Genomic DNA, 16,630 nt, shown 5'->3' on the forward strand with positions numbered 1-16,630 from the left:
AGTTCTATGATTTGAACGCAGCCTGAGATGCCAATTATCAGCGACTTTCCCCCCTACTTTTTTTTTTTTTTTTTAAATCTCACACCTTAATGAAAAGGAAATCTTTTCTTCCTAACAGCTCCTTTTTCCAAGAGCAGGATTGGAAGAGCACCACAGCCTCGTCAGTAGCTGCAGGAACTTCACATGCACTTCATCACACATTAACTGGAGTGAAGTGACTACTCCCAAAGGATGCTCTTACACAGATAAATCAAGATCCTTGAAAAGGAGCACAAATGAAAACATTTAACGTTGCCTATTGCCTGTGCCCCCAAAACATGATGCGCAACAAATTCTGCTGTCCTGACCCGAGGTAGAATTTAACATTTCAGTCTATTCATATACCTGACTTGTCAGTCTATTGCATATACCAAATAACACCATTTATAAACACAGAAGAGAAATAAACAGGAGGAAGACGATGGCAAAAATGCTTGCAGAGCATCACTTACAGCCTATCAACATTTCTAAAGGACGGCAGCTGAGCGCCAAATGAGCTGTTTAGAAATGGATTTAGACACATGTTCCATTCAAATTTTTAATGTAAAATACAGGCCTACAGTTTTTCCCAAAGCTCACCATGGCTGCATAGCAAGAAAACTGGCTTTAGGAAGGACAGCTGTATGGTGACAAAAACATGCAAAGAGTCATATGGAAAAAACAGCTTGTATGTACATTAGAAAGAAACCAGTGAAAGGATATGAGGGCTTCGTGGTGGAAATCCTTGGAGGCAGAGGGAAAAGACTAGAGTCTGAGCCAGCAAGGGAAAGCAGAGGCTGCAGCAGCAGATCCAAGAGCAGTATTGGTCAAAATGGCTTAAGAGGTAGCAAGTCTCCACACTAAATTGGGACTCTTTTTCCTTGCTTCTTAGAGGTCATAATCTAGCTCAGCCTCCAGGCTTTTGGACATTGTGATGAACCAAGACAGAGAACGTGTATCACATACAACATATATTCTTGCTATAGCAAGAAGAAACACTCCAAACCTACAAACACATGGCAGCTTTACCCTCCTGAAGTTTGCTTCAATGGAGATTGCTGGTGCAATGAAAGTTTCATTTATTCAGAAATTAACATGAACTGCAAAAGCTTTACTACATACAGAGATGTAAAAGAAAGAGATACCTGCCATGGACACCTTAAAATCTGCTGTAGCAAACATGGCCACTGTCAAAAGCCATTCACAGGAGGGACATGATATCAGGGCGTACTTACATGCAGTTTTAACCCACTTTGCCTTACCCATAAAGATATTCCACTCTGTATCCAAATCCCCTTGGTTGGCCAAGCAGCCTCTCATGACGTTAAAGCAGTAATTGTAACAAGGCTTCACTGATATCAGACCTCGACAGTGCGGGCAGTACATCATTTTCAGCAGTGCTTGCGTACCCTGTGGTGTAGGGTTCACCTTTAAAAGAGAAAAAGAGAAGAAAATTAGCCCTCAGTCATTAAAGCAAACACCCCACACATTTGCCATGGGGCTGGTGGGAATGGAGCTGTGCAATCAAGACCCATCAGGACTCCACTGTTGTGTGCTTCCAGGGATCTGGAAAGTGGATGAGGAGTTTTTGGCCCTCCTCCTTGGGCAAACCTGCTCCTAGGGGTCACAGCCAGTCTTCCCATCTGCAGCACGAAACCAGCACTAAAACACACCCAGACAGATGTTGTGGGTCCCCTCCTTATGCTGCAAGGACAGTAGAGCTATCTGCGGTCACCGAGTCACCCTTGAACCCTCAGCAGAGTTGTTCTCAGAAATGACTCACGGTCATTCATGTTTGATTCACTCCCTGGCCTGGCTTCAAAACATTCATTGAAGCAACTTCCACGCCGTCTGCCTGCAAACACTACCACCAGCACCACACCTCCTTGCTGGCTGCATGGTAGATCCATCTGAGGCACTGAGCAGGCTCTCCCCTCAGCAGCCAGTCTGAGGGCTGATCAGTCATAAGCAAAAATGGAAAATTAAGTCAGGATTGGAGACATGCTGACAAAATAGAAGCAGTCTCCAGAGTTTTTAAGCAATGCACTTGTGACCTCCTATAAGGCATTTACGTAGAGTACTCTAAATAGGTTGTGATCCAACACTGAGGGGAGGAGACACACGTGCACCAGAGTAAGAGGAGAGGTCATTCAGTACATGTGGCACATCTCTGCAAACTTCTTGCTCAGGACAAATCTATGGAATAAAGATCCACACAGAACTGACACGTTCTCCTCCATCTCCACCAGTCTCTGAGCAGCAGTTTCTGGAAGCAAGGAGAACTCCCGAGGGGAGGTATCCCCATTGCCTGCCCTGTGCTCTCGCTTTTCCCTAGGCACCACCACTGGCTTCAGACAAACCTCCACCTCCTGACCTCCCCCAGGGACAGGGGAGATGACCGAAACTGGCTGGTTTTGCCAATAACAGCAGCAGGGTTTCTTCAGAAAAAGAAGAAGGATAGAAATCTTGTCTTTGTGCCAACTCCAAAAAGAACATCGTTTCTCTTCAACAGGCAAGGAAACCAGGCAGAAAGATTGAAGGACAATTTTCTGTGGTTGAGCTGGATTTTGGCTGGCCAACAACGATCATTCAGGCATCATCTGTACCCCTCTTACCTGTGAGGAGCACTGATTGCAACTTCCACTACTCAGGCACTCAGGGTGGCTGAGCCTGCTGCTGTCAACAAGAGCCACTTGAATTTTTAGAAAGGAAGCGAGATGCCTTCACACATCCCAGACAAAGGGCCCACGACAGTTCTGAGACATGAGTTAAGATCCCAAGAAATAGCTCTGTGCAAAAGAGGCAGACAGCAAGATGCCGTCAGAAACCACCACATGTCTGGCCAAGACAAAATCCTCCACCATCACGCTGCACTGAGCAGCAGGACAAAGAACGGTTGTCCCTCATCCTGCTGTCTGAGCCAACCCACTTGGGGACTTGACAGAACTCACAGCACTGAGGCAGGAGCACACTTGGTCCCAAACCCTTGCAAACAAAAGACCCCACTGCCCATTTGGTGGAGCAAATGGAGCCGTGGTGCTCAGTGCAGAGAGCTGTTTGTGGCAGCAGGGGAATCTGATCTGGGGAGGCTTCAGAGCACGGCTGTCTGGAAGGCGCAGCAGGAGCAGGAGCCCCAGCAGAATGCTCCCCACTGGGGCAGAGCTAGTTCAAACATTGGGAAGAGCTCATGCAACAGAAAACAGCCAAATCAGATGATTTATAGTAGGAAAACTGAAAACAGACAAATGTAAAGGTATCATCTGCCAGCCAGATGGCCCAGTCCTTCAACAGCAAAAAAGTTGAAGAAGGGGGAAGAAGGAACAAAACATCTCACAGCCACAGACAGAGCTCTGAAGGACCCCCATTTCCATCACTTTTCTAACAAAAATCCAGTCAGTGCCAGGATCCCCGCTTAGCCAAGGCTCGTGAGCAGATCCTGCCCGTCTCACCACTGCTCGCCCTCATAGAAGCGCCTTGCACCCTCCTTGGGAAGAAAATCAGAAATAGCACCATGATACCCTTTAGCCAAGTGCTAGAGCAGCATTCAGCAGAACTGAGGATTCCATCAACCCCATGATAGAAAGGTGAGGTTTTATGCAAGGGACCACATGGCAGCACGTTATGAAAAACCATCAGCCCAGCACCTTCCCATCTTAGGCTCCTTGTTCACACCACGCGGCTGTGACCTTGCAGCATCCACTCTGCTTTGATATTTCATCGGGTTGATCTTTATGGATCCCAGCAGATGCAGGGGAAACCGAAGCTGCCTTCCCACGTTCCACTGCGGACGAACAGCGCTACGAAGACATCGGCCGCTTGCTCAGATTTGGTGCTGCACGCATCCTTGGAACAAAGACCTGGTTTGATTTTAAAAACCAACAGAGTTTGGCTTCCTTCCCTGTACAAGGTCATTCTGAACCTAAGATAAACCCCATGACAAACCTCTGCCCACAGCGACTGCCCGGTAGAGCCGTAGCTTATGATGGATATAGTCCCACAGATAAGCTCTTATTTTACAATACAACTGCAGGAGGAAGACAAAGGAGGAATTCACCAGTCCTGATTTGACATTTTATGGCTTTAGAGAGCAACGGGGAAGTATAAATAGAGATTGCCTATAAGAAAGGGTTTCAGGGAAGATTATGAGTAATTGCAGCTCGTTACAGCACTGATAAATGCTTAACTACCACATATCACTGCAACAAGAACCTTAACCCCTGGCAACACGCCCATGCCCAGTCCAGACCAATTCTGGATCTGTCAGAGGGATGTGCCATATGTTGCACTGGCAATTCTTCACAGGCTTTTAATGTTCACTCTGCCATGCCAGGTGCAAGCTCTTAAAACACCATTGTATGTAACAGAAAACCCAGATATGCTTTGTTCTAGGGTTGTGTTTATCTTGGAAAGCAACTCAAGTTCATTCAAATGCTACTCTAGAATGACCCTCAAAACCAAGTAATCTCCTTTCTAATAAAGCTGAGTCCCAAAGAAAGCTTTATTTGCCAAAGAGGATTTACTCCAATAGATTTGAACCCAGGTAGTATGTTGTAGTGCACGTAGCCTCCAAAAGCTTATAATAGAAGTAAATGCACTCCAAACCCTCCTTTTATCTTGTGAAATTTATTTCCTTTCTGTGCCGTTCCATGCCACTGCAGCAATCCATCACCCTGTGGTTTCATCATGGAAATTACAATTTGTCTGTGTCTATATGCTTTGTCAAATGTGAGGATTAAAAGTTGCTGACAGATGTGTTTTGGCACCCATCTTCCCATACGTATCAGATACAAACTTCAAAAAACTACAGATTTTCACACAAAAAGGTAAAAACAGACAATTACGGGATTTCTGAGTTTAACTCAAATGTTTCATACTGTATTTGTTGAGGTACAGCCCAACTTACACTGACTGGTGAAGATGCAATCGTGTTCCTGTTAAAAGGAAGCGTGCTCTGCGTAACAAAACCTGAGTTCTGTGGATACCTTGCCATATTCGCCACATTTTTTCAAGTTTCACATGTTTTACTCTGCGTCCTTAGCCTTCTCCTAGCAGTGAGCACTTGTACCTGGATGTATGATGCTGGTAGATACTTCACCATTGAAGCACCCACCTACCAAGGGAAACGCCTCCTTAACAACCTCCATAAAGCCACCAACACTCCAGAAAACCAATTTGTGCAAGCAGTGAAGGCTCAGAGGCCCAACCAGCCTCCTTTCCCCTCCCTCCTAAGGCAGGGAAGAGCTGAGGAGGGATGACAGAGGTCCAGCTGTGGTTCTGCAGGGAGCTGCAGCCAGGCAAGGAACTCCCACCAGCTGCTAGAGCCACATATCATTCTCTCACTACCCTAAAGTTAACATTAAGAATCTTAATAACAACATTTAAAATCCTGTCAGCCTTAATAACTATTTATAATAACACTGATAACTCAGGCTTTCTTATTTTCCAAGCTTGCACAGTTACAGCGTTGCCATGCCAGCAGCACAGCCACCAGGAAACAAAATCCAACAATTTGAAAATAAGCGCAGTGAAATTACTTTTGATTTATGTTGTGTTTACTTCACAAAAACCAAATTAGGGCAATACTAGAGAAAGAAGATTTAAAAAGCGACTCCTCAGTGACATGGAAAGAAGATTTCATGACGAAAAAGGAAACAAGGACAACAAATCAAAAAGCCTCCAAGACCAGCTGAAGGACCGTGGGATGCTCCAGGTGAGCAGCCAGATGTAAGACAAGTGAAGCATCGTTGGTTTTGGGGATTGACACAGCCTTACTTGTGTAATATTTTCCTCCACTCCATGTTTTGCAAGAGCACACGCCAGTCAAACAGGGAGCATTTAGCTCCCTGTGAAGATCACTCGGGCGGTTCTTGGTTTGCTTCCCCAACCCAAATATTCCAACGAAAGTGTTTTGGAATTAACAGCACATTTCAGTGTTTAACTGACTCTGCTGGCCCAGCGTTGGTGCATGAATAATTTAGAAAGCATCTGATTTAACCACAGATCTGGGCCTCCAAGGTGTTGCACAACAGAACACATTTTAAGAGAGAGATTTGGGAACAGCGCAGCTCTGTGCCTTGTCAGTATTCAATACCCATGATGATGTTTTCTGCAATTTTACCTGTCTGGTTACAGTCACCTCTGAGCAAGGAAAAGTTCAAGAGTGCATTTACACTTAATTCTCTACTCGCGTTTGCCTTTTCTCTTTTCCCCCTTCAATGCATGCAGATGTGACGCTGCCAGGCAGGAACAGCAGAGCTCCTGAGAACCAACACACTGTGCACTTGACCAGCTCAGTTTTAACATTATCGTGTCAAAAGGAGACTACTACGTGCTCATCTTGAAGGGTTTGCATTCTTTAGCAGTTGCCCTCCACCAGCCATAGGATTATACCATCCCACACGATGCCACCAAACACAAGCGCCCTCCAAACACAGCTTCTTCTCTAAGCACCTGCCTCTCTCCACAACCCAGAGACACAGCACACAATTCTGAGCTTTTTGTTTGCTTACAGAACCCGAACAGTGAGACCATTTGTTTGGGCAACGACACCAAAATACTTCCTTAGTTATCCCTCCTATTGTTTTCAGAATTAAGAGCCAAATCACAGCGTAGGGAATGGCAAAGATGGAAAAAGAAAGAAGAAAATCCAGCAGATTGAAATGCTCCTGCATGGTGCCATCAGCTCGAAACCCACAGCCACATCCATGTATGTTCTCAGCCCTTTAAACCCGCAATGACTGCTGCTCAAGCATGCTTTGAAGGCTATGCCTAGCTCAGACCCTCAAATGGCTGGAGCTAAGGCAGATGCAGCCACATTCTTGGCAGGTCTTCTCAGGGTCATCTTTGATGTGGAGAATTGCTTGGTATTGTTTTCTGCATTGATGTTTGCCCTTGGCACGTGGAAGGCAATGTCCTTGTGCACAGTGGCCCCTCGGTACTGCCCCACAGTTTGCAAATCACTGTCTGGACATAACTCTTCCAAGGCCTCTTTGCAACACTAAAAGGGCTCCTTGGCTCTTATGGTTGGTTCTCAGTTGCCCACAGAGCAGCAGCATCTGTCCCTCATCTCTTCTCAATGCATGCATGCAAGCAACAAATTTCATTTCTGTCCTCATCACTTCACTGGGAGGATCTGTTCATGCCCAGGGCGTGCCTGGCTTCATCTGATATAGAAATATGAACTTCCTTTTGGAAAAGGATTAAGGATATATTCTCCTTTACCAAGGGCGAAGGCCACACAAAAGGAGATTGGATGGTTGTTACCTAAACTTTTAGATCCAAATGGTAATTAGGAGGGGCACCATATTTACTGAATTAAGAGCTTACTGCCCACATATTTTTGCTGATAGAGGCCTTAATTACATTCAGCATCCATGCAAAAAAGGGCAGGAGCCACTCTCCAGGAGATGCAGTCAGAGGTAAGGGAGCTCACAAAGGCCAAGAGTAACTTGGTTTACACAGGTTTAACTTCACCTTGTGCTCTCTGGATGCCTTGTTGGAGATGAGCAGCTCAGAGCAAAGAGTTAAAAAGTCACGGGTCTCTTACTCCAGCTTTCAAGCAGCTGTGGGAAGGCAGATTACCTGCCCCCTCCATAGTTAGTTTCCATAAATGGTTTCAAGAGAATTCCCTCCTCGGCTGCTATCATCACACTTCATTAGGGAAGAAATGGCGATACTAAAGAAGCTCTTCTACCCACCACAAACACCTCCAGCAGCTCCCTCGTGGCTTTTAATGTCTCTTGAGGACAGCAGATCACAAACTAGGTGCATTCTTCATATGAACCTGTGTATCTATTTCACATGGTTTGTATCTGTACTTCCAAATTAATTATCATTTCTTGCATGTAACTTCAAAGCTGCTGTCTGTCCCTTACAAAACAAACAGGGCTCCTGAGGACGGGCTGGAAGTCCCTTTCCAGAGACTCAGCTGTATTGAGGCAATTGCATCTCATGTGGCTTTCAACATATAGTGGATGTGATTCAGGAGCCTTCACTGCTCAGACATAAGTGTAAGAAGGAAAAAAACAGTAAAAACTCCAAGAGAACAGTTTATCAGCATAAATTTCCTGGATAGCTGCAGCAAACTCTTCCCACTGGTTTCCCCACGTCTCCACCTGCACGTCAGCAGAGAGATGGGGGATGCAAATGCAGCAATTCAGTGCTTCGTGGCTGCACTCTGCATCCTCCAGAGGCCTTTGCTTCTGACTCTTGACCTCTAACAAAACCTTCTCTGCTACACTCTGGGTCAAGGATGCTACTCCTGACCCTACAAAATGCTGACAACATGCTCAGTTCTTCACTTTTTTCTTCCCCCTAACAACAGGAACCTCTGTCCCATACCTGCACCCATTGAGCCACCAGGCACTTTGCCCTCAAAGGTGTCACGACCCCAGACAGGGACATGGGTTTAACCACGTGTCACCAATTAAGGAAACGTCTCTGCAGCTTGAGAACTGCAGGATTCCTGGTTCTCACCCTTTCTCAGGCACTCTGGGCTCTGGCCTGTATTTGCTCTGTTTTTTCCCCCAGAAAAGAGCCCGCTCAGCTGGGGCAGGAAATGTCAACGCTGGCAGCAATTTAACCCTGCTGATTTTAGTGCTTGTCAAGGGCTAAGTAGCAAGCGAGTGATTACGGGATGGGCAGATTTCCGTCTCCCAAAGGCAGGGGCAGGAAGGTCAGAGAGAAAGCACCAGTCTTCAGCAGATGACAAAGGAAAGCATTGGAGGCCTACAGCCAGCCGTAGATGAAATCCCATGCAGGAAACATTTCAAGCAGGCGTAAGCAACAACCTGAGTTTTTTTCCTTGGATTTGCAGTTCAGGACAGATCTGGAGAACTTTGTGCTTTGGACCCAAATTAAGAAATTCGAGGGGGGGAAGACCTGAATGGAAAATTAAAGTGCATTTTATAGACAAAGTTTGAAGAAAAAAAAATCTGTGCTTTCTCTGAAAACCATATAGCTTTCTCACACTTGTGTATTTGGGCAGCAACACGCACCTTCTGACCCAATCAGTGCTGAATTGAAGTTATTTTCTAGCATTCTGACTCTGAAATCACACATCTGCAGCTTTTCAATATTCTTTTCCTTTTCCCCTTTCGTCCCCAACTTATGCAAGAACAATACTTTCTAAATGCATCTCCCTAGTGATGATGTAAAAATATATAGTATCATTAAAAAGCTATCAGAGCTGTTCTTCTGTAAAGTGCTCTTTGCTCTCCTAACAGCACCACTTGAAAGCAAAAAACAGCTGGATCTCGCAGTAGTTTGTATTTCTCCTCCTGAGAATTTTCAATTACGAATTTTTGACTTACTTGTTACAAGAAGCATTAAAACTAATTTGCATTACTTTGGACATTTTTTCATAAAGACGAAGATTTATCCCTCAAGCTAATCCCCAGTACAAGCAGTTATCCCGCTACAGCTCCTCAATAAAAATAATAAGGAAGCAAAGACAATAAAGTCATTATACGGAGCTCAGCAAAGCTGGACTAATCTATGAAGGAAACCCCAAAACGCAACCACAAAGCAGCAGGCATAAAAACATTCGCTTTTAAACCCACGTATGGAATTTCCCAATTGTGTCTTACAGAAACGTGACGTTAGGTTTTCACTGAATGAGAAGAAAACACTGCTAGAGAGATTATTCCTTCCACTGCTGCAACTAAAGCTTAGTGCTCAGCAGCACATACTTCTGCTCCAAAAAGCAGATCTGTTGCACGATCTGCAGTGCAATTTGTGAAACTGAAGTGCTAAGTGCAGTAAGTGTAATTCTGCTTGGAGCACGAGCTATTTTTGCAGCTGAGTGGGTCTGTGGATAACCTTGCACACTCGAGCAATTAATTCCAGAGTTGAAGGCAACTCTACAATCGAGGATCTTCAAAAGGGAAAAAGAAATCACAGTGCTACCTCGGGTTCACAACTTTGATTCGTAACAGATGCGAGGACCGTAGCCCTCGTGGTACCGTGTCAAGTCTGGAGACATTTTGATGAATTCTGAGCAGATGGAGCATGAACACGATCCCTCGCTCACACAGGTTTACTGTCTACCAACTGATTGCACATTCCCCAAAGCCATACTGGCGTTCAGCATCCGGACCCCCCAAATACTTCATCTTCACTGCCCAGCATTGAAAACTCCATCCTCTTTTTCCCTTTCTTACTGACCATGACATCTACCACGACACCAAGCAACCAGAAATGAAATAATAGCAACTATATCTGAAACCTCAACCAAGAGGCTGGGAGGCTTTGCCATGATCTGATATGGAAACAAACACTTGGTCTGATCCAGCACCAACAATCCCTCTCCCACAACTCCTTTCCCCCATAGGATGGCATCTCTGAGGCTGGAGGATTTTGTGATCTCATCAAAGGTGATCTCACATAACATCCATGGAACCCCCAGTGCTCACCCTCAGCTAGATGAGAGCAGCACAAAGATACATATGAGTGTCATTGCTATTAAACGAGGAGCCAAGGTGTTAAGTACCTACAAGGGCTAGCACTAGTAACATACTCCTGGAGATTGGATGTATTAACAAAGAAATTCTACCCTTGTTAACATTCTCTGTCCTGTCACATACATGCAGTCTTATCACAAGAAAAATTAGCATGGAAACAGATTTTTTTTGCAGAGTCACAGTATTTTAATGTCATCCCTATAAGTCAAAGTAATTTGAATCATCATGTCACTTATCAAAGTTAATTGTGCTGCCTCCAAAATTGCATTCTTCTTCTAAGAGTGTCTCATTTCTTTTTCATTTTTCTTATTTGTTTTTTTTCCCTTGCACTTAGGATGATTCAAACTCCTGCCTGCCCTTCCAGCCTGATGCTTTATTACTCTGCAACCAGGTAAAAAGAAAGTAAACCTTTCTGTTTGATTAAATGATTATGCTAAATCTTCTAGACCACAGGAAATGAGCTGAGGTTGTTAAAAGGAAATCACTAATTTTTTTTTTTTTTTTTTAATCTTACACAATCAGTTTAAGGGGATTATCTAATACATCTGTTCCATATACCACACAATCAAACTAAATTACAGACAAGTCTCAGGGAAGAAAACAAAGTCATCCCATTTAGAACACTCTATAGGGGTTTGTGAGAAGAGAGTGGTAAACATTTAGGTGAACAATAATCTATCAGTTTGAACCCCCAAAAGTGACAGCCATGGAAGACTGAGGCTTGACTTCTGCTACATGTGTGGCACCAAATACAAGAGGCTCCTGCCCTGCACATATGGCTCCAGCTTATTGTTATCATAAAAGTAGTGTTTGTTCATGCTAACAGCCTCCTTCCATGCCTGGGAGCAAGGAGCAAGTTATCAGCTGCTCCATAATAGATGCCCATAACATCCATGACTCGCTGTAATTTGAGGGCAATATTAAGAAGGTACAGTAATTACACAAGCAAACATGTTTATCTCCACTGCAGATGGAACTTAATTTCCAACCCGTTGCTGTTCCATACACAGGAGGACAAGCACCAAACAGGGAAACAACCCTGCTGTTGGCCTAAAGAGCCACACTCTGGAGAGTGGTGGCCCATAGGCAGAACATCTCCAGAACGTGACTCTATCACAAAACACACAGCTGGGCTCTCCTACCAACAGATGGAATCTGTCCCATCTACGCTCAACGATCCGTCACGCGTTTCAGGCACCTATGGAAGAGCTAAGCGCATCTATAGCATTCTGCAGAAGCGTGATGACAGGGAAAGACGCAACCCACGGCAGGTCCATGGGAAGGAGGCATAAACACAGAGCTCACCGCGGACACTTTGCTGACGACGTCCCTCGCGACGGCAAGGCCTTGCGCGAAGGTGCGGGCTGCCACAAACGCTCGAGTCACTTGAAGCTTCAGCTTGCGCGGCACGTCCCCGAAGGGCTTCAGCTGCTCCGTGTACTTGCTGACACACTCAAGGTACTCATCCGTGAAGTGGTACTGCGGGTTCACCAGGCGGAACATGCGCTCCAGCAGACGTGCCCAGAAGTCGTTGAGCATCTCCTCTAGGTTGACATTGCCGCCCACATAGTAGCGCTTCAGTTCCACGAAGAGGTCCTTGAACAGCTCTGAGTTCTGCATGTACAACCGGCCATACGTCCGCACAAACATGTCGTTCAGTGACTTCTCAGCGTTCTCGAGAAGCTCTTTGAAGAACTCTAGGAAAGAGCGAGAGAAGCCATGGTAAATGTTGGTACTGGGTTAAGCATTCGCGCATAGCTTAACTTGAAAATGCAGCACAAGGAGACCCAGAAGAAATTGATTTTTAAATGATTTCCATATCTAATTTTCAAATCGCTTCTCAAAATTCTTGCTTGCTTTTCATAAAGCCAATCACCCTTCAAAACCACTTTCTGTGCCCTCCTATGGCTTGGATGAGTGAAATATCCTTTGACCAATACTAAATATCATGCCAAACGTCAGTAAAATGGAAAAAATTAAGCAGTCTTTACATTACCATTCAGCCAGCTTGAAAAAAGTCATTCTGGAGCCCCAAACTATCAGAAAGTAAAATATTTTAGAAAGTGTTCTAAAAAAGCTGGTTTTTTAAAAAAAAAATCTTTCTTTTTAATTACTGTCAGTTCATTTTCTGCAACGATGATAAACCAACCTCGAAAACTAAACAACTTTAGTACATTTTTAAAAACAGACCCGAAAATCTACCTTCATGTTCTTTCTCCTTTCTTTTAACTCTGCCAGATCCCAGGGCAGGGCCTGTCTCTAATTATGTAATTGGTTCTGATTGCAGACAGAACTTCAGATGTTTGTGGCAGTACAAAGAAAGTGCAATTAAGCCCGAATTTGCTCAAAATCCGAGGGCTAAATGCTTGACACTGACAAGAAGGCCAAGAGATTTTTCAGCTGATGGAGAATGGCTCCGGGTTTCATGGCTTTTGAAAAAGCAAAGGCCAGCTTCAGTTCAGTGTTTGAGAACACCAGACAGACTGGTGCCAGAGAGCAGCCACTGCTGGAACACCATCACGGCATCGTGGCAGTGACGCACATGTCTCTGACGCCAGCAGCAAGGTGACCCAGTGACATCTGGCACTCTGCAGGCATCTGCCAGGTCAATTTAAAGAACATCCCCCTCCAAGTCAGTGCTGCCAAAGACACAACGCTTGGAAAAAGGCTTCGTTTCCAACGGAGGGAGGTGCAGATACTGCTGTGGGCAAACTGGACACTGCTAATTAAGCTGATCTACATCAGCACAAGTGAAAAGACAATCTGCTCCTGTGTAAGTGGCAGCGGTTCAAAGGAGAAATCCCAGCATTTAGTAGGTCTGATGAAAGATCACCCTACTTGACAATCTTTGCCTTGGATATCTGTCAGATGAGATAAAATAATAGAGAGATCCACTAAGCTTTTTAGGCCATTTTGGAATACAACTCCACTTGTATAGGCATGGGAGGGAGCTAAGGCAAGCAAGAGTACCACGGGGACTTCCACCATGTGCTGGTGGTCAGCATAAGCTGCTCACAATTGAAATTTTCCCTGCCCACCCAACAGGACCTGCAAAACTCTCCCAGGAAAACAAAACCCACAAACGTGCTGGTGCTCATCCATGTGCTCCGAGCCCAGCAGGACATCAGCACCCAGGGTGCAGCCTCAAAGGGGGCCTAGGGAGAGGGTTATTTTATGCATGCCACTGCAATTGAGGATTCTGACCTCTGCTTTTCTGTGACTCATATTCAATAAATATTTTTTAATAAAACATGCCTCTGTTGGTTTTTTTTTAATCCTCAAAGGAGTAATGTTTAAAGCCAGAAGTTGTTAGAAGGAGCGGGTAGAATATTTTGGCGTGGTGTGAATTTAAACCTTGTTAAAATGTATTAAAGTATGCTGAAGTTCAGATTTTAGTCTTCAAAGTGGTCCAGTACAAACAAAGACTAACACAGAAAACATTTTCTGGAAAAACTGAAACATTCTTCGAGTTCCTGACGAACAAAGTCATGGGGCTTGGTGGTTGACATAGCTGTATATAATGCAGCCTCTTAGGAGCACAAGAGAAATGATCCAGGGAAGAAGAGATTGATTTCAAACACCCGACACGTCCTCTGTCCAATATCAGCAGGAACCTCCACTTTCGTTCCCATGACTGGCATTTCCTCTCCAGGAAGATTTTTTTCTGTTGAGTTTATACTATAGAGATTAGCTTGGTGTATATTAATTTCTAATTCACTTAATCATTTTGAAGGCTCACTTCCTTCCTTAGCTCAGGCCTTTTAATATCACTAAATAAGCTGTTTACTTAAACACTTTCATACCAGGCACAAGATCTGGCAGATGCATCAGCAGAACTCTTCAGTAACAACTGTATTTTAAAATGACATTGATGTGAAATCTATTACATATTTCCAACTATTGGTCTAAAGGAACCCAACACAATGTTTTAAGCCAAGAAAGTTACCTCAAGCAATACATCTATATTACCATAACTAATTCATTCTCCAGCCTAGACTTAATTACTGGTTATGCTCTGAATTGAAAGTTGAATAAACTGATTCAGGCTTTAGAGCAGTTCATCCCTTCACAAATTTTAATCTGGACTAAAACCAGGTATGCTCATTAATTATCCTAAAAAACAAACAAAAGAGAAAAAAAACCATAAACCAAATTAGTTGTAAACATATGTGCACAGAGCCTTCCCTCTCCCCTTAAGGACATCAGCTTGGGTGAGAAACCAACACTTTCCCTGTGCAAACCAGGGGTAAAGACATCTGCAGCAAAGAGAGGAAAGTCCAAAAGTCCTTTTTATGACTTAAATGCTAATCTGACTGGTAACTCAGTCTGTCTCATTAGATATTAATCCTCTCCTTCACAGAAACAAGCTGATTAGCAAACGCCAGTGTAACCCAGCATTAACCTTGCCACCACAAGAAGAAAAATGGCAAGTTCCTCTCTTACATCTTGACTGTTTGCTGGGTAAAATAAATGACCACCTTTCATTTGTATTAGAAGTTGACTTGTTCTCAAACAAAGCAAACACACAAAGGACTTGGTTGCTTATTTTACAGCACTGTAAAAGCACGTTTTACAGCTGTGTTGCAGGCAATCTGTACTCATTAAATTATCACTCTGACAGGCTTCCTGTGAAAAGCTGTCAAATGCAAACATTTTTCACAGACGACAAACCATAGTTTGCCAGTGCTCTCCGAGACTCTGCCATCCAGAGAGACGTCAGGCTCGCTTTGGCTTCTCAGTTATCTGGTTTAAACTCACAGACCAAGGGGTGGCCCCCGGACAAATAGACAAAAGCAAGCAGCACACAAAATCAGGAAACATTTCACCAATTGATCCCCAGAAGCAGCAACGTGGTTTTCAAGCAAATCCAGCATATCTCACCTGCCTGGTCTCCAAGCTAATAGCAGAGCACAGAGAGTTGTTTGGGTTATAGGGAGAAGTTTTGCCAATTTGCTGGGTCTGATCCTCACAGGTGCAGGTCACAGGCACACGCCAGCAAGGCTGTGGCACAAGCTGGGACACAAGTTGCAGGACAGACAGCAGACAAAGTGCTGAGAGAACAGACAGCAGCACCGTGTTTGGGTTGCACAAAATTAAGGAGCAGCATCTGAGCAGTCAGCATCAAGGCAGAAATCTCACAGAAACAGAGGCTGCTTTAGACAGAAATCCTCCACAAGCAGTGTTCATGAAGACTCACTTTCGAGCACCTATACCCATCTCTCTGTGTTTGGTATCAGTGTTATTCATGACTTACTGAACGCTGCAAACTGTAAGGAGGCGTATAATGAGCTGTCATCTCCCTAAGAAATGCTGCCTTCCCAACACCTCATACAATCCTTGTAAATTTATTTCTGCTTGCACATTTTCCTACTTTCCCCACCTCAGCTGAGACCCACTGACGGAAAACCACCTTGTCACTCAGGAAGGTGCCAGGAGGAAGGGAGAAGGGCTCAGCCATGCCAACCTTTGATGGTCCCAGGGCTGCTATTCACAGAGATATCCTCTGGCAGCAGCCAGAAAATCTTTTCTAAAACCAGGATGAAACTCTGAAATTTGTAAATAAATCCTCTGGACTCTATGGACTTTGCTGCTCAGAGGAAGATGACATTTATAATGCAATTAACTTCTCAGGATAGAAAAGGATGTAATCTGCAGACAGGCAATCTACAGCTCTGGGCTATGTTTATTCTTTTAACACGTTTGAATTTCAGTGTAGAATTTCAATGCCAGCACTCAGGGGAAAATCTAGGATGTCAGAAAAAAGTAAGAAAGACTGGACATGACACATCTGATATTTCTGTAATAAGAGTCCTGGAGGAAAAGGAATTCCTGCTTTTAAACAAGCCCTTCCATAAAACAAATTTCCACAATGGGAAAATTTAACCACAGTTACTTGGCAGTTTCCTTTTTCCAGGTAATACAAGCAATCACCTGCTTGCAGCTTGAGGGCAGACCAGCTCTGCTGGTAACCCAGCACCTCCTGAAGGTGCTTCCACATTACATCAGTTTCCACAGCCAGAAGAATTCTAAACAATCTTCCTTCCAAGCTGTGGATACGTTAGCTATTTGAAGAAACAATCATTCCACCCACTGTAGGGCACAGGGCAAATTCCACCTACAAACCATAAATCCACTTCCTTGGACTCTTTTTT

At 44.3% G+C, this 16,630-nt stretch overlaps 1 protein-coding gene across 1 annotated transcript in view; it reads right to left on the bottom strand.

The window, feature by feature from the left end:
• Positions 1 to 16,630, bottom strand: part of GPC4 (glypican 4) — a 37,633-nt gene that overhangs the window by 11,774 nt on the left and 9,229 nt on the right. Inside the window, exons 2-3 of the mRNA XM_010715186.3 lie at positions 11,784 to 12,175; positions 1,281 to 1,446 (exon numbers count right to left, since the gene is read on the bottom strand). Of these exons, the coding sequence (XP_010713488.1) occupies positions 1,281 to 1,446; positions 11,784 to 12,175 (558 nt within the window). The remainder of the gene's footprint in view (positions 1 to 1,280; positions 1,447 to 11,783; positions 12,176 to 16,630) is intronic.

This window comes from Meleagris gallopavo, chromosome 9 (genome assembly GCF_000146605.3).
Source record: "Meleagris gallopavo isolate NT-WF06-2002-E0010 breed Aviagen turkey brand Nicholas breeding stock chromosome 9, Turkey_5.1, whole genome shotgun sequence".
NCBI lineage: Eukaryota > Metazoa > Chordata > Aves > Galliformes > Phasianidae > Meleagris > Meleagris gallopavo.